At 43.7% G+C, this 24,966-nt stretch overlaps 1 protein-coding gene across 1 annotated transcript in view; it reads right to left on the bottom strand.

Annotated features, from left to right (window-relative positions):
• Positions 1–20,851, bottom strand: part of MTOR (mechanistic target of rapamycin kinase) — a 112,928-nt gene extending 92,077 nt beyond the window's left edge. Inside the window, exons 1-22 of the mRNA XM_063435988.1 lie at positions 20,814–20,851; positions 20,550–20,658; positions 19,084–19,259; positions 15,048–15,156; positions 13,178–13,410; positions 10,821–11,021; positions 10,542–10,676; positions 9,257–9,532; positions 9,036–9,144; positions 8,756–8,942; positions 7,762–7,890; positions 6,914–7,158; positions 5,867–6,079; positions 5,251–5,456; positions 5,049–5,171; positions 4,264–4,347; positions 4,083–4,175; positions 2,714–2,848; positions 2,457–2,586; positions 2,116–2,366; positions 1,494–1,514; positions 423–449 (exon numbers count right to left, since the gene is read on the bottom strand). Of these exons, the coding sequence (XP_063292058.1) occupies positions 423–449; positions 1,494–1,514; positions 2,116–2,366; positions 2,457–2,586; positions 2,714–2,848; positions 4,083–4,175; positions 4,264–4,347; positions 5,049–5,171; positions 5,251–5,456; positions 5,867–6,079; positions 6,914–7,158; positions 7,762–7,890; positions 8,756–8,942; positions 9,036–9,144; positions 9,257–9,532; positions 10,542–10,676; positions 10,821–11,021; positions 13,178–13,410; positions 15,048–15,156; positions 19,084–19,203 (3,027 nt within the window). The 5' untranslated portion in view covers positions 19,204–19,259; positions 20,550–20,658; positions 20,814–20,851. The remainder of the gene's footprint in view (positions 1–422; positions 450–1,493; positions 1,515–2,115; positions 2,367–2,456; positions 2,587–2,713; positions 2,849–4,082; positions 4,176–4,263; positions 4,348–5,048; positions 5,172–5,250; positions 5,457–5,866; positions 6,080–6,913; positions 7,159–7,761; positions 7,891–8,755; positions 8,943–9,035; positions 9,145–9,256; positions 9,533–10,541; positions 10,677–10,820; positions 11,022–13,177; positions 13,411–15,047; positions 15,157–19,083; positions 19,260–20,549; positions 20,659–20,813) is intronic.
• Between the last annotated feature and the right edge of the window lie 4,115 nt (positions 20,852–24,966).

Genomic DNA, 24,966 nt, shown 5'->3' with positions numbered 1-24,966 from the left:
ATCAGCTTGATCAAGGCTTTCTAAAAAGCCAAAACATTGCTGCTTCTCAGCCATGAAATCTGCCTGGATTTTAGACCTGTGCCCAAGTAACGTTTAAGGTCTGGCTTGTAGTATAAGACGTTAAGAATGGTTCTTAAAACGAATACCATGTATAATTGGGGTCCCTGACAATAATAAATAAAAAGAAAGTTAAAAAGCACTGGTCTCAAGGTTACAATTAGATGTGATTAAAGTGATTGCAGATTGAGTACAAGGAGTAATTCTGAGTTACAGTTTTGAAAGTGGAACAATATTAACATTCTACTAGTTTCCATGGTGACTCTCCCATTTACAACACCCCAAGATTGCTCATCCTAAATTTCCCTGTTTTATTAGTTTAAAGTCTAGCCACATAAAGCACAGTTGTGGGGAAAGTCGCATACCTGAGGAGACATCAGTCCTGTCCTCTTCTGGGCCAAAGTCGAAGCAGGGGAGGGAAAAGGATATAAAAAGGTAAATGTATTAGTACAACATAGAGCAAAGAATGGGCTCTGAAATAGTCCATGTTTATTACTGGGGGGGGTTCTGTTTCTTATTACAGTAGACAGATCAGACAAACAAAGAGCTCACAATAGCAAAACATTCGAACCTGAAATATCTCCCAAAGGTAGCTCTGAAATATCGGGAAACCATAAACCTGACTAAGTAAACAGTTAATAAAATAAATTCCTTGACCTTTCATGAGATCTCTAGGCAGTCATGTAATACGATTTAGAAAGCATATTTGCATAGAAATTGATTGGAATGGACAGAAATGTAATGCCTTCCTCATAACCAAAGTTAGCCTATACAAATATCTATTTTGCATATGTGGTCAGCATAATGCAGAATTCTGTAACGAGGTTAAACACTAATTGTGTAGAAGGTCCATTTAACTCGTGTTATCTTGTCTGTCAATTTCTTGATGTTTTATAGCCCCACTGTAAAACTGCAAGTTCTGTGGAATAAGTTGATGTAAATGCTAACAGTTTAACATTTCCACTCGCCTCGAGCCATTGGCTAGCGAAAAGTCAGCCCTAGTGAGTAGAAATTCACCCCTGGTAAGTATGCTATGGCTTGCAGTGGTGAGTAACTTAATAGGATAACAAATTTAATCCATGCTAAAAATAATGCTGTAAAAAAATACACTAGCTATATAAAATGAGTTTATACCCTACTATTAAAAGCTTTTTTTTGAAATCTTTATTTATTTATAAAATATTTTACCAGGAAAGATACATTGAGATTTCTCTCGTTTTCAAGTATGTCCTCGGTGAACATACTTTACATTACTTAACAGACCATACAAAAGGCCCACAGGTTATGTTACGAGTTTGTGAAGACGGCTTAACAAGCTTCCTAATTTTTTAAGAAAATGGATGAACCGTAATGTCCTGTCTTATGTACTAAGTAAACCCACTAATGCAGAACCCCCAAGCGTCACCTACATGGAATGCATCTTCTCCATTACTTACTTGAGGAGACGGCTGGTGTGACTATGGAGAGAGGGAAAAAACAAACAAACAAACAATAAATACAGACAACTAAACAGTTAATTTAAAGCCTTGATAATATGAACTAAACTTTAAATGCCTGTGCTAGAACCCTTTCAATCTCTAATATTGAAAAACTACCCTTTTGTTTAAACACTAATTCTCTTCCAAGCTCAAGCTTGGTTATATAGGATGAAGCTCCTTCCTCGGATCCCTTAATTTCTTGTTTTTTTTTGTTTTATTATTTTAATTTTATTTTTGTAGGCATGAAAAATATGATATATGCAACTTTGTCAAGAACAAAGCATCGATGTATTATAACATCAGAGGTGTTACATGAAATGAGATGTCACAATCTTTAAAGTATAACAGTAGTACAGCGGTTAATGAAAAAGTATAAATATAATTGCGTAGAGCCTAAAAGATTTTTGTTCTGAATACTGATGGCAATTCACTGCTTCCACTAACTGCTTTGACCTTAGAAATAAAACACGGACAATGGTCCCTTTCTCTGCCCTTGCCTAGTGTTTATATTGGGTTAGAAAGACTGACTGGTAGAACAGGGTAGATCCTCCTCTAAATACAATTTTAAGAACTTATATACCTCTCGGATGGTGTTGTCACAAAGGCGGATAGCATTCAGGAAAATAGGCATAACTTGTTGTAGAAACTGCACACATTTAAGGCCCATGGACTTGAAGGTAAAGGTGGTGGCTTGTACCACCATGGTGTGAAGATGGCTCAATGACTGGTCTCTCAGGATCCTCATCAGAGCAACCACGGCCACAGCTGGGAAAAACTCATCATTGGGCATGTTTCCCATATTAACCAGCATCTCACTTGTACTATAGTCCGCTGCAGGAATGAAGAAAGGCAATATGGATGGGTTCAATAAAACAACATGGGCACCTTATCTCATACATCACCTTCCCCCAGGAAACTTACCGGAGTCCTGGTTAGCCTTTGATTCAGACATGCTGAGGGCAGAAGCATCTCTAGATTGGTCAATCATTCCAATGTTCACCTTGTGCTTATATGGATCCAAAGCTCCAAGGAGTCCTAGCACCCGGATGGCCTGACAGAAAAGATTTGAACATAAATAATATTACCGTATCTGGATACTGTTTCATCACCAACGCTAAATAATCCTGTAACCTAGTTTGTACAAGATGAATAAATGATACATATCATGCGTATCTTACCTCGCGACGTATTCCCTGGTTTTGTTCTGTCTTCAGAAAGTTAAGCAGCACCTCCAGCAAGGAAGGATACTTCCTGTACGGTTCTACTACATAACCTGTACTTGCAACAAGCTGTCCAAGAGTCCATAAGGCCACCTACACAAAAAAAAGTAGTAAGTGGACATTTTTTGTAATGTATCCAATTAGCTTCTACATAGAAACAGAACTAAAACAAAAATCATTATGTGAATTACTTTTAAATAGCAAAACCTACTAAAAAACCTGCACCATCTCTACCCCCAAATAACTATTTTCTCATATGGCTGCCCATGCCATGGAAACAGTTGAGAAAACATAGGTTTCTTCAATAAAGAGTGTAAACGTTTACCCTCTATTAGCCAAGACACATGCTTAAAGGGATTCTGTAGTGATAGGAATACCGATTTGCATTCCTAACACTATAGCGCCCCTGCCTTCCCCCACCTCAGGTCCCCCCCTTCAGCAGCTAAAAAGGTTAAAAACCTGATAGTCACTTACCCGATTCCAGCACCAATGTCCCTCGGTGCTGGGTCAGCGCTCCGCCTCCCCCTGGGAGATGGAAAACTAATATGCATTAGGCCCTCCCCATAAGAAAGCTTTGCTTTATGCTTTCCTATGGGGATTTTACGGACGCTAATTGTCCTCATGCAGACATTGTTAGCAGTGTAACCTGGTAAACGGGGTCGCACTGAGAAGCCCAAGTACATAAGGATATTAATTTATTTAAATCCCTGGAGTTCTGCAATATGCTGCCATTACTGCTTTTACAGCAATCACATGAAACACACCGTGGGAAACCTTGCAGACAAGAGGGAACGTCCACGACTTCCTTTGCGGTCAAGGAAGCCATGAACACGGACATTATAGAACAAAAATCTCCCTTTCATCTACAATAATTCAATCCCACCACACATACATTAAATCCACTCTGTTGGGTGCAGAATTCCTAGGGACAGGAGTCCTGGGTGAGTATATCATTTCAACATTTGTCCCTTGCAGACCTCAGAAATGGTGGCGGAAATAAATTTAAGGCAGATTCTGCCTCCATAATCAAGTGGTTAATCGATACATTCTAAAGCCCAATGTATAGAAATATACATGAAGTGAAACATATTTTAATTACGTTTAAGTAACAGCTGGTGTTACTGTGGTCTTATTACATTTTATAGACAACAAGGAACTTCTGAAGGATTTATAACGGAGTTGCTTTTAAAAATGGGTCATAGTGGAAGCGAAAGGAATCAGCAAGAAAATTCCTTTGATTTGCACCGGACTGCTCCACCTTTCTATTAGCAATGCTTTTCATAGACCTCCCCTGTCATGCCTTATATCAGCCACCCCCAACACTGACCTGTCTCTTGGCAAGCAGGGAGGAATCTTGTAACATTTCCATAATTATTGGGAACAGCTCGTCCATCCATTTTCTCATCTCGAGGCCACTGACCTGAAGGGATCAAACACATTGTTCGTGAAAATAAAGCCAATAAATAATGTTAACAAATAATTTCTTAAATCAGTTTTCAAACGCTTACCTGTGCCAGTTCTCCAACAGTCGCCAAGACATTTGTCACAACTCCGGGGTTGGGATCTGGCTCTCGCAGCTTTTGAATGAGAGCCTGGAAATTACAAATAAATGTGCTGTTGTGAAACCAATGCTCTACACGTCAGACTCATCAGCGCATTTCGCATGTCAGAGCTGCGGATCTATGTATTCAATTCACTCCAAATACCAATACAAATACACCAGCAGCTGTGCTATAGGATTCAATAGCCCAATGTATTATAAATGATATAAATAACCTGCTTATAAATCTATATTCTGAAATGACTGCAAAACAAGAATTTCTACCTTCAGGGGTGTATTAAAGAATGGGCCCTCAGGGTTTTTAGACCCACTCACTGTGGAAAAGCAAACCGAACTGGAGTCTTGCAACAGCTCACTTCTGCAGTTTAACAGATGGTCTACACCGAACCAGCGCAAACAGAATATTTTATCTTCGTCCATGTTTATATTCTTCTCCAGATAAATTTCTGTGTGTACTGAGCGAGCTAGCAGCCAATGCCTACTTAATAGCAAGCATTTCACAGTACGCACCATCTCATCATCCTATTCTAGGGTTAGAGTCTGTATCAGATAGATTCATTTCCAACACTATGTACTGTTCAAGCATGCTGTGCCTTTATAGAATAGTAAATATGTTTCTCTGTACCTCTGCTCTAAACACAGAGGAATTTAACTTTCCAAGATTTGATTAATAACTTACAACAGCGTAATCTGACACCTACAGGTTTTTTCTCTAGATAAATCTGCAGCTACCTTAAGAATTGGCTCCATGTATGGTCGGATGAGTCTCGGGGCATTGGATACCAGATGCCCTAACATGCGAGCACTTTGTTCCTTGTTCCTGCCGACTCCACTGTTCTCCAGCTCTGTCAGAATCTAAATAGAGTGATAACCATTAGAATTTGTAGGCAGCAAAGTAGTGATTAGCAGAGACTCCTGAAATCAATTCACATACCTGAATAAGCATTTTTCGTAGAAAAGGCATGACAAAGGCTGGATTCATGCTGCTGAGGCGCCCAATGGTACAGATTGCCAACTCACGTATCTCAAACACCTCATCATTCAAAGCCACAAACAAAGCTTGCAAATTCTCTGCCTGTGCCAGATGGGTATCAAAGCGTTCATCCAGAGATGCCAGTACACAGTACCGAATATCGGGGTCTGACAAAAGAGTTGGAAGAGGAAGCAACACCAAGAGAACATGTCATCTAAATGTTTTCACAACCCTACAATGAACATAATGGGATTGAACCATTAGCTTTGAGTAAAGTCACATTATGAAAATTAGCTGTATTCTACCAACAGTAAACAAGGACATCTTGTTGCTTCATCTAAGAAGAAAATTCATTGCTACCCCACCATAATTTCAATACATAAGAAATATTTTTTCAAAGTTGCTCATGTCGGAAAACTGCCATCAACACAGTGCTGGTGAGATTTCCCAAACTTACGAGGTGTTTCAACGAGCCAGCCGTAGGTATGCTAGACTGCTGAATAAACTCAAAAGGGTATTTGGAATGCTTTACGCACATGAACCCCTTTAGTGGTGTACAGCAGATATATAATCTTACCTGGATCTGTAATCCCTACAACCAGAAGTTTGCTCAGAACATCGGCCACTACTTGCACAGCTGTCTGGCTTACATGCCCATGTCCACTGAGAAGCTGTATGGAAGGAGTAAGTAGCCGAGAACAAGTACGGGCAGCTTCCATACGAATCTCCTTGTGTTCGCTGTTCAGGAAATGGTCAGCGCAGTGACGCACAAACTGAGTCAAAGAGTGGCCTGAAAGAAAGAAAAATAAAAAAGAACTGCAGCTGTGTTTACTCCATTTATCTAATAAAGTGTTCATGCCCAGACAATTCTGTAACGGACACTGCTTCAAGCTCTATTAAAAGTGTTTCTTAACTCAACCAAGTTCTAAGGTTTTTACTTTCAAATAGTGCAACCGGTTTTCTCTCATAGTTCAGGGTTATGTGATGCAAATCCTGCATGACTAGCACTGCTAAGCATTAAACCAAAGGATGAACGGTTAGGACTTTTCTAACAGTTTGCCTGGCAAACTTACTTCAAGGAGTAGGATAGGAGCAAAATACGTTGGTTCCCATAATCCATCCTGAGAGTCAGCGTTTATCCCACATGATGACATAATTAAAGTGCTGCCTTTAGACATGTTCTAACACCTTTTGACTAGCGTGTCATTGATATTTCAACGCAGTCAGCATTACTTCTTTCATTAACAGGACTATTCACCAACATGAGAATTGTCAGGAATTCAAACTGAATGCCAACGTTTAGGACTCTCTAGGAATTTTTATTTACTTTGAACTCCCAGCAATTCTGACATTAGGGAATAACCCGGTTCGATTTACCTTCAGGAAAAGCAGAGTAAGGGCAGGGCCTCTTTAACCATCTTATAATGCAATTCATTATTTAATGGGAACACACAGAATCCTTTTAAAAGAAGTTTCAGATGTAAAAAGAAGTTTCAGATGTAAAAAGTAACAAACAAAAAAAACAAAAAAAGGCCAGAGATAGGTGATGAGGTGCAATGGGAATTATTTGCCGGGTACAAAGCAATGATTTTGTAAATGCAAATATGCTAATATCACGTATTACCTTCAAACTCAAAGGTGCCTAAAGTGCGAAGTGCCAATGTGATGCTGCCTACGTCACTAACTTCGGGGATATTTGTGAGGCTGGGAGAGGATAGCTGCTGTGCAAGACCTTTGGGCATCCCTGGGTGTCTCAGAGGTTTGTGCATGAGAACCATAGACAACATCTTCAGCAGTCCATCCTGGATATCTTTCTTCAGCTGCGTGATGTGGCGACTGAGGTCATACAGCACAGCAGTTAAAGCAGGGCTACGGTGAAACAAAGTCAATATTTAGTGATGATTTGAAAAGGAACAATGTCTAAGAAAAGGGGAGTTTAACTCCAGCACATAAACGTAGCTATTGTTTGTGTTAGTTGTTATAGATTATAGTTTAGTTTCCTTTTTTATATTGATAAATAAATTCATACTTAAATATGAATGTGAATGTATTTTGCTATTCACTATCATTTTAAAATGTGTAAACTGGATTAGGAAAACGATGCAAAAGCCTTATTAAAAAAAAAAAAAAAAAAAAAAAGTCTTAATAAATGTACAAAATTAAATCACTTACTAATGGTCATCATGCCATATCTGCAAGAACTGCGTAGTATGCAGTAAAGGGATGTCAACTTGGAAAAAAGATTATAGTTCTGTCAGTCCCCACTGAATGGACAATTTTTAAACAAGTGACCCAAGATGGTTACATTTCAACCATTTTTGAATGTTTAATATGCTTAGTTACAATTACGTATTTTTAGGACACTGATTTATCCACTGTACGGTGCAGCGTAATATGTTGTTGCTCTGTACACAAGATTATTATGAATGGATTTATAAACCCTGGTCTTTCAATATAAGAGCAGAAACTCACCTCAGGCCCACAGACAGCATGGGTTCCAGCAGTTCCTTTACTTCCTGGTGTAAGGTGGCACCCATGGCTCTCGCCAACATGCTGATACAGGTAAAAACCGTGGCATCCACTTGTATAGCCTTTTGCCTCCTGTGCAGAGGAAACATACATCAATTCATTTAATTACAAACATTAAGTGAGAAAAACAGGACTGATCACAGATCATTGTGAATTTTCACTGTGATTTGGTGATTAATTTGAAAAGAAGCTTTATCTGCCACACTTCTTGCAACATTATGTTCATTTTGTCAAAGAAACTGTAGGGATTGTCCAAGTACCTCTTTACTGCTACTCCTCAGTACAACTATTATACTGGAGTCTTTTGCAATCACAAAATATAGGCACAATTGGCTTTTATTTACCATTGAACCATGAATTCTTGACAACATTGCAAACTAAATCTGGCTTTTAGGATTTGACTGTCAAAATTCAAAATCACAAGTGTTTCTTGTCCCCTCCTACTCCCCCCCCCCCCCCCCCCATGCTTGCCACTCCTAGCTGTAAATACCTTGATATAACCATTTATCTCTGCTCCCTCCCTATGCCCATTTCCCATTACATCTTTAGTGCAAGCCTCTTCAATTCTACTCGGCTTAAACCACCCATCCAGGTTCCCCCTGAATTTATAGAATTCTCCAGCTGTTTAAAATTTACATCTTCACTCTACCCATAGCTGCAACTCTCTGTTTACTTATTTAGCCATCACTTCCAAATTTCCACTGCTACCTCTTGTCTCAAATCCCCACGCTATCCTTTAGATTGTAAGCTCATGGGCTATCTAGTTATGCACTTTGTATAAAAGAGCTTAAATAGCTAGATCTCAGCTTACGGGCAGGGCCCTCTCTACCTTTTGTATTTGTCTGTATATATTGTATGTTCTCCAGTAATTGTACAGCGCTGTGGAATCTGTTGGCGCTTTATAAACACCAGTAATAATAATAAAAAATCCACTCACTTGTGAGCAAAATCCTTGGGAGGGAGAGCCGCTTTCACGTGTTCCAGGATTTTTGGTAAATAGGGACGAATTTCACTGCGCACTGCAACGGAGATGAGGCCGAGAGACTGAAAAGCCACGGTCCGCTCCTTCTCCTTGCGCACGCAACTCAACAAGTGGTTCATGGAATCTGGAAGATTGTTCTCCGCTATGGACAACAAAACAAAAGATGTATAGGACTAATAAGGCACTTGCAATAAATACAAGTACATTTCCTACTCTCTACTTGTCCTGCCCATACCTGCGAACGACGATGGTCTGAATGCTGCCAATCGAGGAATAACATGAAGCGTTGTCATCTGGATAAGTGGATTTTTGCTGTTTCGACATTTTAACACCCAACGGCAAATCTATAAGAAAAGGATAAGTCAGAACGTATTATTCAGCCAACTTGTGCCGGGAGAGTCCAATGAGCACGTTACCATGTTTTAACAACCCAGAAGTAATAAGTGACCATAGTACCTGATCAAATTTCTCATCCATAAGTTCTCGGCAGGTCCGACTTTCTACCAAGGTATTCTTATCTGGCATTGGGGCTGTGCCATATCCCAGAATCCCTTGCTGCCCAGTATAGCCAAGGAGACTAAGCAAGGCATTGGAAGGCTGTGGTTGTACAGACTGAAAGCTAGCAAAGGGGGTGATATGGCGTGGCTTTAGCCCGTATGACATGAGGTCCTTGCAGTGTTTATCATGCACAAGCTGCTGCTGTGTAATCTCTTCCATCTCTTCCCTCAGACGCTACACATGGAGAAATACAAGAGGTGATAGAGATGTAAATTCTGGTTTGAGCTGCACTTACAATGCTTGCGATTACAATTTGTAAAATGTCAAAATGACAGCAACACAACACACGTTCATCAATATACAAACAAACATCTCATCTAGCAATAAGTAAAATGTTTTACACGACACTCATTATTACGCCACATGGCGATTAATCACGAGCTAATTGCCGAATGCTAATCCCATTTTAGATGGTGGGACTAATCTGTTTTCACACAGGTAGATGGCAACAAAACAACCCCAGTGTGACTGCTTCACATTATCCAATAAAATGTGGATTGCATAAACACTTGCCATCACTAAATAGTGGATGAAAAGGTTGGTTCATGTAAATGTAAGCTACATTGTTCATTAGGATTGGAAAGTCCTTGGAAATGTCAGACTAGTGATGGAGCTTAAGGATTTGTCTAGAAAAAGGCATACAAACTAAATCTGGACTTTATAAACAGCCCCTAAAAACTGCTAAACTGTGACAACAGAATGGTCCTATATATTCCAAAAAGCAACATTAAAGGAACACTGTAAGCTGGTTTGAGCAGGGTCCTATTCGAACTATAGTTCCTGTAAGTTTTCTTGTAATTGTCCAATTTATAGTTACAAAAACGTACTTCTGTCACTATAGCTGTGTCAACACTATTTACGTGTCTGGCTGTAAGCAAATTAAAAAGGTGAAATTACTCACGTTTATCCCACTGCAGTGCGGGTTTCGTTGCTGCTGGCTCCACTGCCTCCAAAACTGACAATCTCAGCCAGTGCAGTGCTTTCCCATAGGGCACTAAAAGGTGTCCCTAGGCAGTAATGTAAACACTGCCTCTTACCTGAAAAGGCAGTGTTAACATTAAAATGCCTGCAGGGAAAACACATACACACCAGAGCAACTCCATATAGCTGTAGTGTGTCATTTTAAGTTAGGCAGAAGTTTCAGAGTGTTTTATCCCTACAATCACCCCAGTCTGGTGCTTACTTCTCCTTCCATGCTGCTAATCCTCAGTAACTCATTGATAACTAGAAGTGCTCCATGGATCCGATCATCGCGATTCATACCCTTTTCCTTTAAGAAATTTTCATCAAAACCTTTCTCAGCTTCATCAAATGTTTGCTAAAAATAAAAGTTTAGAAAAGAAAGATCAAACCAATGAAAAGCAACATATCTAGTTAGTTACAACAGACCACCCTGTTACATTGTAGAGAAAATATATACAAACTTACATTCACCATATACAATAAGAATAAAAGTGCATACCCGATACCACATGGGTTTCTGTAGCTCCTTTGGTTCACGTTGCGTCGTTAAGATCAAGCAGGCTCTCAGAGCTGCTACAGCTCCCTCACGAATTGCCTGCTTCGGATCCCACACGGCATAGAAAATGTTATCAAAAAATGGTTGTACTTGCTGGAAGAAGAATGTTGGTGCACTGACAGCCAATTCTCGTAGCACCAAGACCTAAACAAGGAACAGCATGCATCAGTTTAAGGTTTAATATGTGACCATACCTTTGGAATTATATTTGTATGACAAACGGGGGTCAGAGTGGGAATTGTAAAGATACCATAACATTTATAACAAAATAGCTTCTTACCGCGGCATTGACGTGGCAGGTGAGCTTACATTCAAATGGCCATTGGAATAAAACTAAAGAGCGGGGGCGGGGCCTGACTGCAGAAGGGAGCAGACGCATGTCGCTGCTGCTCCCGTGGCTGACCCGATCTAAAGCTGATTTTCGACAAACGGAGGCCGCGATTAGACTCCTGCTGGATCCCACTCGACTGGGGAACCCGAGACCTACAAATAGACACCACACGCGTGGATCTTGACAACGGGTCAGAGCCCCCTAATGTTGCGGCCTACAAGCATGGCGGCGGTGGGGGAGACGGCCGCTCTCCCGCCGTCCACAACTACAGCAAAGCTAAATCTGGACTCCCGTTCCCCCCCCTATGGACCGGCGGGGGTTATCCCGGTCCAGACCAAGCGGACACGCGCAATCCATCGACCTGCAGCTGCCCACTCAAGCCTGGGTTCTGAACACTCCAGACCCGGCAACATGGCGGACGCAACCCAGCCCACGAGGCCAGCGCCCACGAACCCGCAACCCACGAGCCTAGACCTGGCATTTCAGCGATTCTGGGACAGGTGGGAGCAACTCTTAGCGAGACCCTTCCTTTTACCTGAAGGTCCGACAGGGGACACGGTGAAGCAGAGGAAAAGCGGGCCTACTCCGGGCAATGCTCACCCTCCTATCCCGACAACGACCACCGGCCTAACACCCGGCCCGAGGGTCAACGGGAGATTACCTCCACGGCATCGACCACACCGCCGGAGGCCCGACCGCCGCAGGCGGCGCAGAACCACCAGGGCTCTCCGTGGCGCCCCTCCAGGGAAAAACTCGGCCTACAGGTACACCCGAGTTTGTGGCACCGAGATGCAGACCCCACATGAGGCCTGGGATCAGGAGGAGGTCCTCACACCCACGCAACGCACCTGCACCCTGCGGATCCTTCCAGCTACAAACACCACAAGACCACGGGAAGGGATCGGCTGAGGAAACGGGCCGAGACCAGCGACCAAGCCAGGAGCTGTGCACCCCGCCAGGACTGATCCACGAGGTCTATGACACCGTCTCTGTCGGGATACCCTGACCCAATGATGCTCCCATGTCCCAATATGACATTTAGCCGGACTCATAAATATCATTGTTGTGCAACACTAGTGCATCTGTTTGGCATTGTAAACCCTATTGCTAGCATTTTCCATGGGACTTAGATCGTTACCTATGCTTTTATATCTAGTCCGTCAAACCAGTCTTAAGACCGTGCCTACTTAGGATCATTATGCATATTATATTATACGTTCATAGCACTGGGCATGACCTGGATATTCCCGCCATACTAATTGGCTTTATATAGCTACCCTCTGGTGCCACATAATTTTTAACGCTGTTATGGGGTTAGATAGGCTTCGTGCCACAGATATAATCGGGGTATGTCCTGGTATGTTATGTTACTTTACTGTTTTATTTTGCACGCAGCAACTGGCCCTCGACACATAACGTGTTAATGACGAGCACATTTAATCCTCGCACACGCCATGTTGGCCACAGCTTAGCCTTACTCTTCCAGCCACCTTATCTGGGCTAGTCTGCAAAGCCGCTGAAATTTCTATCGCTAAGCTGCCCTGTTTAATAACCGTCTAGTCTTGCTCATATGGTATTCAATGGGACAGCCCTGCATAGGAGTCGTTGTACCGTGTCACTGTGCAGCCTGTATATTTCAACTTTACACAACTCTTAGATACCTTAGCCTGATCTTAGCATGTACTTCAATATCCTGCAACTGTATAACCATCTGACGTATTTTACACATAAAATGAGGCTAGCACCATCTAGAGATAATATGCCTTGCATTGTATTACCCCCGAATTGTTTGATACTTTATTGTCTCCTTTTCTACGTTCTGTACCCACATAACTTTATGCCTCAATAAAAAAGAGATTTACAAAAAAAAGAGATTTACAAAAAAAAAAAACTAAAGAGCCTCCATTTTGTAAATAAATGTACACAGGGATTTAGGCCAGAGCACAAGTAACTTTCTCTTTGTTCTTACCGCGGCATGCCTGCGACCTTCATTGCGTTCGGGTCCCAGCCACTCCAGGGCTCGCTTCATCTCAAACTCCACATATTCTGCAGTAAAAGTGTCTCCCGCCATAGCAAGGCGTCCCATAGCTTTGGAGGCCATCTCCATGACGGCAGTGTCACTGGATGGTAGCAGGTTACGCAAGTAGTTTGCAAACCTGCTGATCCGTGTGGCATTTCCTCCTTCGACTCCCATCAGACTGACTGCAAAGTGTAAAAAAAGAGACTTGTCAGAATGCAGACAGATGACAATCAGTAATTATTACTAACAATATATAGGGCCATGTAAATGTTCTGATCTCTATTGAGCTGTGAAAATTACATGCTGCTTTTTCTGACAATCTATTGAGCCCGGCTTAACTTAGTACCACAATGCAAAAAGCAACTTAATTAACTTCAAAGATTAACGCTCCTAGTGCCATAAACACTACAGTGCACATTGATTTAAATAATTTGATAGGACAGAATTCATTCACTGTACTTAAAGGACCACTATAGTGCCAGGAAAACAAACTTGTACTATAGTGCCCCCACCCTCAGGGTCCCACTCCCGCTGTGCTGAAGGGGGAGGAAGGGGTTAATCCCTTACCTTTTCTCCAGCGCCGGGCTCCCTCGGCGCTGGGACTCTTCTCCCTCTTCTGACGTCACTGGCTGAATGCGCATGCAGCCAATCTGATAGGAAAGAATTATCAATGCTTTAATATGGACGCTGGCGTCTTCTCACTGTGAAAATCATAGTGAGAAGCGTGGAAGCGCCTCTAGCGGCTGTCAATGAGACAGCCACTAGAGGCTGGATTAACTCATAGGTAAACATAGCAGTTTCTCTAAAACTGCTATATTTACAGCAAAAAGTGTTAAACCTAGATGGACCTGGCACCCAGACCACAACCCCTTAAGGATACATGACATGTCATGATTCCCTTTTATTCCAGAAGTTTGGTCCTTAAGGGGTTAAGCTGAAGTGGTCTGGGTGCCAGGTCAATCTAGGATTAATCCTGTCTGCTGTAAACATAGTAGTTTCAGAGAAACTATGTTTACATATGGGTTAATCCAGCCTCTAGTGGTCGTCTCACTGACAGCCGTTAGAGGCGCTTCCGCGCTTTTCACTGTGATTTTCACAGTGAGAAGACGCCAGCGTCCATAGGAAAGCATTGAGAATGCTTTCCTATGGACTGGCTGAATGCGCGTGCCGATGACGTTGGAAGGAGAGTCCCCAGCACCGAGGGAGCCCGGCGCTGGAGAAAGGTGAGTGTTTAACCCCCTTCAGCCCGGCGGGAGTGTGACCCTGAGGGTGGAGGCACCCTCAGGGCACTATAGTGCCAGGAAAACTAGTTTGTATAAAGTATAATAAAAGTCAGAATGAAAAGAAAATAAATTAAGTAAAAAGAAAAAGACAATGCATATATTGCAGTTGGTTTAGTCATGGTGACTACAGAAAGCAGCACAATCTAGCGCTGCATTTACAAGAAAGATTGTAATTAAGCAAACACATAAATAATGTATATTTACAAAGGCCAATCTCGAAATGTGTAAGAACCTCTCAATTTAATGGACCAATAGAGCCCAAATTGGTGGGTAAGGGGTACATTGGAGATTTTACCAATTGTCTCAGCTGGCAGACCAGATTTAGTAACATGACATCAGAGTTAAACATCTGTCTTTTCCCCTTATGGAGGTTGTGAACTCAGCAAGCAGTGGATTTACCAAGCACTCCCTGTGTGATGCGGATCGTGATGGGCAAGAGCCTGGATTGTTTCAAACAAACCTCCAAAGGGAAAACCTGTAACAGCGTCATGCTAATGAAATAATGCTGTGAGAAATTAAAAAAAGAAACCACTTACCAATAGCAAGAATTCCTCCTTTCCTCTCACTTACATCCGAGCTAGAAACAAACTCGAAGATGAAATGGTTAAGTTCGTCGAAGAACTGTGTGGCATCATCTTGGCTCACCTTAAACATTTAAAAAAAAAAAAAAAAAAAAAAAAAAAGTGTTTTAGGTAAAAGCAATTTAACTTAATGTCAGAAGAGGACATTGCTGCTTATAAACAAATGGAACTAACCTTCACCATTGTCTGTGCTATACAGACGTCTCAAAGTTACTGGCAACAGTTAACAGACTTAACTACAGTAAGCTGCCATCTTACTTTCCACCCAGAGATTCAATGAAGTAGCCTCTGTGATTACGTATAAATGTCAGTTACAAAAACACTGTACAAAGTCATAACAAAATGAAAACAATAACTACCTGCTTCAATAATGCAATGTGAAAATGCTCTATAGCTGCCATGGCTTCAAAGAGCAAGTAAAGTAGAGGAGTAGATAAATACATATGCTAACTTAGCGGAGTGAAATTTTACTTTAACAGGGTTCCTTTAAATTTAGTATATTTAACTTCTTGATAAGCAAGCTTACAATAAAATCATAGTTGTTTGGCATTATTATCAGACTGAGAATGTTAATCCCTGAAAACCCCTTGTTACCAGGACAGTCCTTTTCAGGAATAGTTTAACCCCTTAAGGACCAAACTTCTGGAATAAAAGGGAATCATGACATGTCACACGTCATGTGTCCTTAAGGGGTTAAATAGAAAAGGTTGTGTTTGTATTGATCGTGCTTTGCATGTGTAACTTGTCTCAGTAAACACCAATGAGTGTGTGACTGAATTGAGGGAAGAATCCTGGTACAGCGTATAATTTGCATTAAAAGACCTGGGAAAATGCAAAGTTCTATCAACCTAAAAAAAAACGTTGGCCTCTGTCTGCAAGAACAAAATAGATGCCATTATTTATCAGATACCTTTAAATATCTGAAAATGCTTTTTTAAGTGATGGTAAAAAAAAAAATGTTTATGTTTACTTTGTCAAACACATATCTATCTAACTAAAAGAGTAAGAAACCAAGTATATTATAGGTTAACAAAACAAACAAAAAATGCCGAAGCATCTCTCTGTAGATTCTCTCCTTGCTGGCTAGCATGATATTTAACAGAGTACATTGTTTGTGATACAGTATTCATTACATCCTTTCTGAAGATGGGGGTAGGATAATGAGAAGTGCAATGCAGGGGAGTATCTGCTCTGAGCAATAGCAGGTACAGAATGAAGCACCAGTCACTGTGAATTAGATTGATGGAAATCATTCCACTACTTGAGACTATACTATGCCTGCTCTCATGGGTTTTAAGAAGACTGAGTAACAACAAACATCTACATTCTATACGGAGAGAATGTGCATAATTTAACCTGAAGGTCATAATATAGTGTAAGACTTTCTTGCTGTCTATCTTTATATTTGTGTTGAAATTGAGGTACTGCTTTTTTTTTTTTTTAAACCATCTCTTTATAACTACCTGCTGATCTGTATTAAAGGAACACTACAGTAACCTAAATTACTTTAGCTAAATAAAGCAGTTTTAGTGTTTTTTAAATCACTGTTTCTGTTTATGCAGCCCTAGCCACACCTCCCCTGGCTATGATTGACAGAGCCTGCATGAAAAAAAAAATGGTTTAATTTTCAAACAGATGTAATTTACCTTAAATAATTGTATCTCAATCTCTAAATTGAACTTTAATCACATACAGGAGGCTCTTGCAGGGTCTAGCAAGCTATTAACATAGCAGGGGACAATAACATCTTAATTAAAGAGAACTTGCAATAAAGAAAGCCTAAATAGGGCTCTCTTTACAGGAAGTGTTTATGGAAGGCTGTGCAAGTCACATGCAGGAAGGTGTGACTAGGGTTCAGAAACAAAGGGATTTAACTCCTAAATGCCAGAGGATTGAGCAGTGAGGCTACAGGGGCATGTTCTATACACCAAAACTGCTTCATTAAGCTAAAGTTGTTCAGGTGACTATAGTGTCCCTTAAAAGGGACACTATAGTCACCAGAACTACTACAAGCTTATTGAATTTGTTCTGTGAGTAGAATCATTACCGTCAGGCTTTTTGCTGTAAACACTGTCTTGTCAGAGAAAATGCAGTGTTTACATTACAGCCTAGGGATAACTTCACTGGCCACTCCTCAGATGGCTGTTAGAGATCCTTCCTGGGTCATGGCTGCCTAAAATGCATCCAAACATTCAGTATCTCCTCCGTCTGCATGCAGACACTGAACTTTCCTCATAGAGATTCATTGATTCAATTCATCTCTATGAGGAGATGCTGATTGGCCAGGGCTGTGTTTGAATCATGCTGGCTCTGCCCCTGATCTGCCTCTGTCAGTCTCAGTCAATCCTATGGTGAAGCACTGTGATTGGATCAGGCCACCACTTCTGATAATGTAAGCAAACTGCTTGTTTTTTCTGAGGCAAACAGCATGCAGAGTTACAGCTTCTGGCTTGTTTACAGTAAGATTTTGCTATATTTATGGAGGCATGAGGGGCTAGATAGTGGTGTTAACACTATAGGGTCAGGAATACATGTCTGTGTTCCTGACCCTATAGTGATCCATTAAGCTTGCATAGTGTATGCATTAGTCAGATTTTTTAATTATGTAATAATATTAATATTAATATAATAATATTGTGATACAATATTTAGCAGAACAACAAACCATACTTGATATAAAATAGCTTTAACCCTTAAACTTACACTACGCCTCTTTTTGTGCTTAGAAGATTACTCCAAACCCGCTGTAGTGGTTATGATGCCAGGAGTACTCTGGCACTGTTTCCTGGTAACAGGATAAAGTGATTTACAACTGTTTGCTCTGTACCACCCTCTTTACTCCTTAGTTCCCAAACTTTAGGTTCAAGGCGCCCTTAATATTTCAGTATTTTTCCAAAGCACCCCAAGTCAAAATGTCGAGGTTGTATACCTGTACAGCACTGCTGCATTTATTGGCGCAATAGTGTAGTTTATAGTGTTGGAGTTTGAATGGGTACTTGTATACATTTATTGTGTTTTAATACAAGGGTGTCTGAATGTAATCACTTTTAAATGTGGATGTATATTTGTGTGAAGTATTTGTGTTTGAGTGAAGGGGTGTGCTTGTATATTTATTTTTTAGTTTGAATGCAGGGATGTGTTTGTATATAATATTTGTGTTAGATTGCAGGAGTGTGCTTGTATGTTGTGCTGGTGTTTGACTGCTTGGATGTATGCACATACATACATACACACACACAGATATTCATGCACATTAAATACACCAACACATACACACAAATTCATATAGACACAGATACATACAGACATATAAATACATACAGACACATACACACAAACACTGAACATGCCCATACCATAACAGATATACACTGACATAAAAACACACACCATGACACAGATGTGTGCGTGCACACAGCAACAGATGCACACCCTGAAACACACACACGTGATTTTTTTTATTTTTAATACCTCCAGCCACCCACCATGCTTCCACTGCACTTTGGTTATGGGTTATTTTTCCACGCCATGGTGCCTTGGAAGGTGCTCATGTACACTTGGGAAACTTTGCAGATTTATACTTTTTAAATGCATTAGTTACTTTCCCACCATTTGTTTTTTTATAATCTTTCGATAACTCAAGCATTGTGCCTTATTTCCTCAGAACTCCTAGTATTATATTCATATGACTACTGTATTACTAATTATAACAAAAATGCCATTACATCTCCCCCCCCCCCCCCCCCCCTCCCCCACCACCACCACCACCCAAAATAACCACGTCAGTAGTGGACACTATTTTCATGGACTTCCTGAAAAGAAAAAAAAAAATCCAGTTTCTCTTTACGTACTGCTTTATTTGGAATACTGTGGGAGGACAAAATGTTTTCCCACCCAAGCTTTATATTTGGTGGATGGAGACAGGCTGGCGAGGGTCATGTGTTTTAGTCATTACAGGAACAGTTCCATGGTATGTGAAAACCAGACTCACCTCTCGCAGCTCTGTGGTGACGTAGTGCTGCAGATCTTTGGCTGCCTTTGTGCGAGTTTCTTCATTGCGACTGCGCAGGCCATTGGCAAACTGCTGCAGCATAGTCATTATTCCAGACATGGTGCCGGTGATTGAGGCAACAGCAGCAACAATTTATTGGAATGACCTCATGGGCCCTTAAAAGACAAAATAAAGAAATATAAGTACACCCACTAATTTTTTTATCAACTCTTGCTTAGTATTGGAGAGAGGGAGGGGGTGAAACTTTGAGGCAAACACTAAGCATGTGAAATTTTACACCCCCCATAGATTTACACATTTCAGGCAGGGACTAAATGGACCCAGGTGGTCTAGTGTGGAAAGCAGAAGATTATCTTTCATGGCTGGTTCCATCTTGCTACAGCGGCTATTGCCTACAGAGAGTAGATCTGTGCAAAGAACAAATCTGCTGATCTCCCACTAAATCAACAGGGACATATTGGGGGAAATAAAATGTAGCACATTTGGTGTAACTCACAATTACAGCATCAGCAATGCGATGATTACCATATATACTCGAGTATAAGTCTAGTTTTTCCACACATTTTTTGTGCTGAAAAACCCCCACTCGACTTATACTTGAGTCAATGTCTGTATTATGGCAACTTACATTGACATAATACAGACCAGGACCGCCGGGCTCATTACAAGCCCGGCGGTCCTGTTGGGGGCTGGCAGGAAGCGTTTACTTACCTTTCCTGCAGCTCCCTTCTCCTGCGTTCTGGTCAGCTCCCCTGTAAATCTCGCAAGAGCCGCAGCGTCAGAGCGTTGCCACGGGTTACCGTGGCAACGCTCCGCGCGGCACGCAGACCACGAGACTTACAGGGGAGCTGACCGGAACGCAGGAGAAGGGAGCTGACAGGAGCTGCAGGAAAGATAAGTAAACGCTTCCTGCCAGCCCCCCTCCTGCACAGTACACACCACTGGACCACCAGGGACAATAGTTTTTTTTTTTTTAAAATAATAATAAAATAAAATAAAATAAAAAATGTAATAAAAAAAATAAAAATTAAAAATAATTATATTAAAATAAAAAAATTAGAATATTTAAATAAAAAAATTAAAAATAATAAAAATGCCCTCCCCCCACACACACTCTGCATTATATACACACACACACTCATACAAACACACACTCTGCATTCACACAAATGCAGAGTGTGTGTTTGTATGAGTGTGTGTGTATATATAATTATAAAAATCACAGAATTTCATAGCCCCAAGTTTTACCCTCGACTTATCCACGAGGCATAGCATACTTCACAATTGTTGGTCACAAAACTGCACTCGACTTATACATGAGATCGACTTATACACGAGTATATACGGTAAGTCTGTTTTCTTATATAAAATTAAAGACTACCCATTTTAAATTCAATAAAAATGGTTTTGGTAATGCAGACTGTGTTAGAGGAGAACGTACTGACCCATGTGGTCGCTCTTTATGAATGTTCAGACAGATTTTACCATTATATCTCAGTCTGCTCAATTCCTTCCTCTAATCATTTTTATGGATAACATTTATTCTTCAGATTCCTAATGGGATTAAATAAAGTTGTTATAGTAACTTGAAAGCAATACAAAACCGCAGATGTTCATAAATTCACTTTGAGTTAAAAATCCCTATAAACATGTACACTGGCGTCGTATTGTCTTTTGGATTTGTATTAGACACTTAAGGGTTAACACACCTTTTTTCCACTGCTTGTAAACATGCTTGTGGCTTTGCCTGGCTTCCCTCAGTTTATGCTTCACCTGGTCAGAATATTTATAGACAAAGAATGAGACTGATTTAACCCATCACATTAGTGTGTTTTCCTCTTGGCAATAAAGTGGTCTCCAAAAATAGCTACAATTTTCTCAAACGAGAGAAAGTCTGCCTTCGGGTTATTAACAGATACTACAATGTGAGTTACATTCTGCAAAACTGTGTGTGTTGTGATACATGATTCAGGCAAAGGACACGAAGTTAGAACTTTACTTTGGCTCCATCACAGAAGCATTTCGGTTTTGATATTTTCATCTTCTATGGAGACATAAATAACATTATTATTCAGGCTTACCACAGACATTGTCATTTATTGACAGCAGAGGATCAGCTTTGGAAATATCTGTAAAGTAGGGGCTAGATTTCAGGCACCCACTTATGTATTATACTGTGGAATGCTGTCAGGGGACTTCTGGCACTATACTAAAAATGCTGTTGCTGGTATGGTGCTCTGAGTGCCCCTTTACGTACCGATAACCTTTCAATAAAGAGAGTGCACCAAAACCAGTAAAAAATAGGCAAATAAATTGCAATATCTAACTTAGGATACATAACTGATCAGCTTGGAAGTATGTTGTCAGCAAAAGGAATGCTTGTTTACTTTTTTTTTTAATTCATAGATTACATAGGTGTATGCCTATTAGATGGCAAATTGATTGGACCTCCCTACTGGAGAACAGCAATTGTCACCAATGGGTTTAAATGCCTACCATATTGATGCAGAGAGGCCTAAAAATGAATGTTATGGTTTTTGCCATTTAAGATGCAAAATTCCTTTTTTACTATGGATAGGAAAAACCTAAATACAATCACACATGAAATATGTAATACATTCACAAGATGAAGCCAAGTTTAATTGGACAAATTGCTTGCAGGAACTACGGGTGGGGTTTACCCAGAGGCAGTCTGGTAATGTGAAGCTGGAGGTAAATACAGGAAACTCCTGTTTTCACAAAATACACACAAGATAGTGTGTGACACATAGCACAACAGAAACACATGCATATATGAGCACAGCATATAGTTGCCAATGCATGTTGACAGCAATATATAATTCGAAAATTGCAAACACTGTGTAAGAGAAGTGAGCATTGAATGTCTAGATTTACTATGAGGATCCTGCACCCCTTGGTGTTATCTCTCTATACACACAGTATATAAGGGCTCAGGAGACATTCCTAGAGATATGAGCATTGAACGTCTGGTTTAACTATAAAGATCCTGCACCCCTCAATGCAGGATCCTCAGTAAATCCAGACATTCAATGCTCACTTCTCTAGGAATGTCTCCTAAACCCTTACATACTGTATGTATAGAGAGATATAATATTGAGGGGTGCAGGATCTTAGATATATCTCTCTATACACACAGTATGTAAGGGTTCAGGAGGTAGGTGGGGGGTGGTGGGCTCAGGGCGGTGGGTAGTTATGTAGGTGGGGGGCTCGGGGCGGTAGGTAGTTACGTCGGTGGGCTCGGGGCGGTAGGTAGGGGGGCGGTAGGTGGGGGTTCGGGGCAGTAGGTGGGGGGCTCGGGCGGTAGGTAGGTGGGGGCGGTAGGTTCAGGTCGGTGGGTGGGGGACTCGAGGCGGTGGGTAGTTAAGTGGGTGGGGGGCTCGGGGCGGTGGGTAGTTAGGTAGGTGGGGGGCTCGGGGTGGTAGGTAGTTAGGTAGGTGGGGGTGGTGGGCTCGGGGCGGTAGGTAGTTAGGTGGGGGGCGGTAGGTGGGGGGCTCGGGCGGTAGGTAGGTGGGGGGCGGTAGGCTCGGGCGGTAGGTGGGTAGTTAGGTGGGTGGTGGGGCTCGGGCGGTGGGTAGGTAGGTGGGTGGTGGTGCTCGGGCGGTGGGTAGGTAGGTGGGTGGTGGTGCTCGGGCGGTGGGTAGGTAGGTGGGTGGTGGGGCTCGGGCGGTGGGTAGGTAGGTGGGTGGTGGGGCTCGGCGGTGGGTAGGTAGGTGGGTGGCTCAAGCGGTGGGTAGGTAGGTGGGGGGCTCGGGCGGTAGGTAGTTAGGTGGGTGGGGGGCTCGGGGCGGTAGGTAGGTGGGTGGGGGCGGTAGGCGGGGGGCTCGGGGCGGTAGGTAGTTAGGTGGGGGGGCGGTAGGTAGTTAAGTGGGGGGGGCGGTAGGTAGTTAGGTGGGGGGGGCGGTAGGTAGTTAGGTGGGGGGGCGGTAGGTAGTTAGGTGGGGGGGGCGGTAGGTAGTTAGGTGGGGGGGGCGGTAGGTAGTTAGGTGGGGGGGGCGGTAGGTAGTTAGGTGGGGGGGCGGTAGGTAGTTAGGTGGGGGGGGCGGTAGGTAGTTAGGTGGGGGGGCGGTAGGTAGTTAGGTGGGGGGCGGTAGGTAGTTAGGTGGGGGGGCGGTAGGTAGTTAGGTGGGGGGGGCGGTAGGTAGTTAGGTGGGGGGGGGGCGGTAGGTAGTTAGGTGGGGGGGGGCGGTAGGTAGTTAGGTGGGGGGGGGCGGTAGGTAGTTAGGTGGGGGGGGGCGGTAGGTAGTTAGGTGGGGGGGGCGGTAGGTAGTTAGGTGGGGGGGCGGTAGGTAGTTAGGTGGGGGGGGGGGCGGTAGGTAGTTAGGTGGGGGGGCGGTAGGTAGTTAGGTGGGGGGGGCGGTAGGTAGTTAGGTGGGGGGAGGCGGTAGGTAGTTAGGTGGGGGGAGGCGGTAGGTAGTTAGGTGGGGGGGGGCGGTAGGTAGTTAGGTGGGGGGGGCGGTAGGTAGTTAGGTGGGGGGGCGGTAGGTAGTTAGGTGGGGGGGGCGGTAGGTAGTTAGGTGGGGGGGCGGTAGGTAGTTAGGTGGGGGGGCGGTAGGTAGTTAGGTGGGGGGGCGGTAGGTAGTTAGGTGGGGGGGGCGGTAGGTAGTTAGGTGGGGGGGGCGGTAGGTAGTTAGGTGGGGGGGGCGGTAGGTAGTTAGGTGGGGGGGCGGTAGGTAGTTAGGTGGGGGGGCGGTAGGTAGTTAGGTGGGGGGGGCGGTAGGTGGGGGGCGGTAGGTGGGGGGCGGTAGGTGGGGGGCGGTAGGTGGGGGGCGGTAGGTAGTTAGGTGGGGGGGCGGTAGGTAGTTAGGTGGGGGGGGCGGTAGGTAGTTAGGTGGGGGGGCGGTAGGTAGTTAGGTGGGGGCTCGGGGCGGTAGGTAGTTAGGTGGAGGTAAGTAGGTAGGTGGGGGGCTCGGGGCGGTAGGTAGTTAGGTGGGGGGCGGTAGGTAGGTGGGGGCTCGGGGCGGTAGGTAGGTGGGGGGAGCTCGAGGCAGTAGGTAGGTGGGGGGCTCGAGGCGGTAGGAAGGTGGGGGGCTCGGGGCGGTAGGTAGGTGGGCTCGGGGCGGTAGGTAGGTGGGCTCGGGGCGGTAGGTAGGTGGGGGGCTCGGGGCGGTAGGTAGGTGGGGGGGCTCGGGGAGGTAGGTAGGTGGGGGGGCTCGGGGAGGTAGGTAGGTGGGGGGGCTCGGGGAGGTAGGTAGGTGGGGGGGCTCGGGGCGGTAGGTAGGTGGGGGGGCTCGGGGCGGTAGGTAGTTAGGTGGGGGCTCGGGGCGGTAGGTAGTTAGGTGGGGGCTCGGGGCGGTAGGTAGTTAGGTGGGGGCTCGGGGCGGTAGGTAGTTAGGTGGGGGCTCGGGGCGGTAGGTAGTTAGGTGGGGGCTCGGGGCGGTAGGTAGTTAGGTGGGGGCTCGGGGCGGTAGGTAGTTAGGTGGGGGCTCGGGGCGGTAGGTAGTTAGGTGGGGGCTCGGGGCGGTAGGTAGTTAGGTGGGGGCTCGGGGCGGTAGGTAGTTAGGTGGGGGCTCGGGGCGGTAGGTAGTTAGGTGGGGGCTCAGGGCGGTAGGTAGTTAGGTGGGGGCTCGGGGCGGTAGGTAGTTAGGTGGGGGCTCGGGGCGGTAGGTAGGTGGGGGGCTCGGGGCGGTAGGTAGGTGGGGGGCTCGGGGCGGTAGGTGGGGGGCTCGGGCGGTAGGTAGGTGGGGGCTCGGGCGGTAGGTAGTTAGGTGGGGGGGCGGTAGGTAGGTGGGGGCTCGGGGCGGTGGGTAGGTAGTTAGGTGGGGGGGCGGTAGGTGGGGGGCTCGGGCGGTAGGTAGGTGGGGGCTCGGGGCGGTAGGTAGGTGGGGGCTCGGGGCGGTAGGT

This window comes from Pelobates fuscus, chromosome 11 (assembly GCF_036172605.1).
Source record: "Pelobates fuscus isolate aPelFus1 chromosome 11, aPelFus1.pri, whole genome shotgun sequence".
NCBI lineage: Eukaryota > Metazoa > Chordata > Amphibia > Anura > Pelobatidae > Pelobates > Pelobates fuscus.
This window is presented reverse-complemented; position numbering and strand designations above follow the sequence as displayed.